The sequence below is a fragment of the Apaloderma vittatum genome, unplaced genomic scaffold (assembly GCF_000703405.1).
Source record: "Apaloderma vittatum isolate BGI_N311 unplaced genomic scaffold, ASM70340v1 scaffold19896, whole genome shotgun sequence".
Taxonomy (NCBI): Eukaryota; Metazoa; Chordata; class Aves; order Trogoniformes; family Trogonidae; genus Apaloderma; species Apaloderma vittatum.
This window is the reverse complement of record NW_009720298.1, coordinates 2,044-3,366: the sequence shown is the minus strand read 5'-3', so window position 1 is coordinate 3,366 and position 1,323 is coordinate 2,044. Positions and strand designations below refer to the sequence as shown.

General features: G+C 50.6%; 1 protein-coding gene across 1 annotated transcript in view; it reads right to left on the bottom strand.

The window, feature by feature from the left end:
* Positions 1 to 635: 635 nt before the first annotated feature.
* ZBTB25 (zinc finger and BTB domain containing 25) overlaps positions 636 to 1,323 on the bottom strand; it is a 2,528-nt gene continuing 1,840 nt past the window's right edge. Inside the window, exon 3 of the mRNA XM_009870982.1 lies at positions 636 to 1,319. Within this exon, the coding sequence (XP_009869284.1) occupies positions 636 to 1,319 (684 nt within the window). The remainder of the gene's footprint in view (positions 1,320 to 1,323) is intronic.

Sequence of the window (1,323 nt, the reverse complement as noted above, 5' to 3'; positions counted from 1 at the left end):
GAGGAGTAGGAATGAGGAAAAGCACATGTAAACCCCTTGAGTCTAGAAGTAAATTCCCTGGACAGGGACTCCAGGGCTTGTCACAGTGAAGGTTGCCACCCCTACATCAACGCCAGCAGTTCTCTTAGGAAGACCAGCCTTGCAGCTCCCACACGTAATTATGCAGAGATTTATTAACTGCAGTTATACAATGCACACTTTAGGGTTCATCTCCTTGAGATATTTATTTTAACTAAAAACACACTGTTTGGAAAACACAATACATACTTCCATCAATCTAGCAATTTTACAGGATACAAACAGTCCTAGGCACCGTGCAGCACATTAGACCATATTTAAACCTCACAGTCTTAACTCTAGTAAAGCAGAGCAGGAATAAGTTCACATTTATGAAAAATGTAACTGAGTTGCACAGAGGCTTACAAGAAAGACTTAGATGGGAATTAGCTTGAGCTTAGGAGTTAGAGCAGTAAAAAAGCGAATACACAAATCAAAGTATGCAGTTCTTCACAGTTACCTCAGAGGTGAGGGGAATGGTGGTTGAAGAAAATCAGCTGCAGAGAGCAGCCGCTCACTAAGCAGAAAATGCCAAAACACACAGAGTTCCAGCATCTCAAGGCTACACAGGGAGAAAATTACTCTACCAGGATCGTATCAACACTTTCTTGGATGAGATCCGACTCCAGTATACATTCATCTAAGTGGTCTTGGGATAAACTGGAGCTCTTCCCCGTGCTCTCGCTGTCACAGTAAGGATGAAACCTGGGGGTCGCGGGGCTCTCCAGCTGCTGACAGCGGCTGTGTCTGTGCTGCCTCCCTCTGTGTGTGTACATGTGTTCAAGCAGCTGGCTCTTCCGGAAAAACGTGCAGCCGCAGACAGTGCAACTGATTTTTCTCTTTCTTGAGAACGAAAAGTTACAGTTCAACTCCACTGGTTCGTGGTCCTTGGAGATGAGGGAGAGCTGGCCAATCTGCAGGGGCTCCAGGTCGCCGCAGCTCGGATGCTCCAGCGGATGCTCGTCATCCTTGAGGAGGAAGGTCCCAAGCCGGTGGCCATCCCCAGCCTCCCTGTCCTCGGCCAGAGGCTGCACCTCCCCCAGGTCACTGCTCTCCAGGATGGAGGCCGGCACACCGAACGGCAGCGACCCTGAGACGTGGGTGTGCAAGTGCTGCCGCAGCCCTCCCCGAGAGTCGAAACGCTCCCCACAGTAGTGACACAAGTGCACCTTGAGGCTGGCCTTGCCAAAGATGGGGCTTGCTAGCTCCGGAGAAGGAGGGGTGCAGCTCTGGGACACCACGGGCTCTGAGTCGCATCGCTCCTGC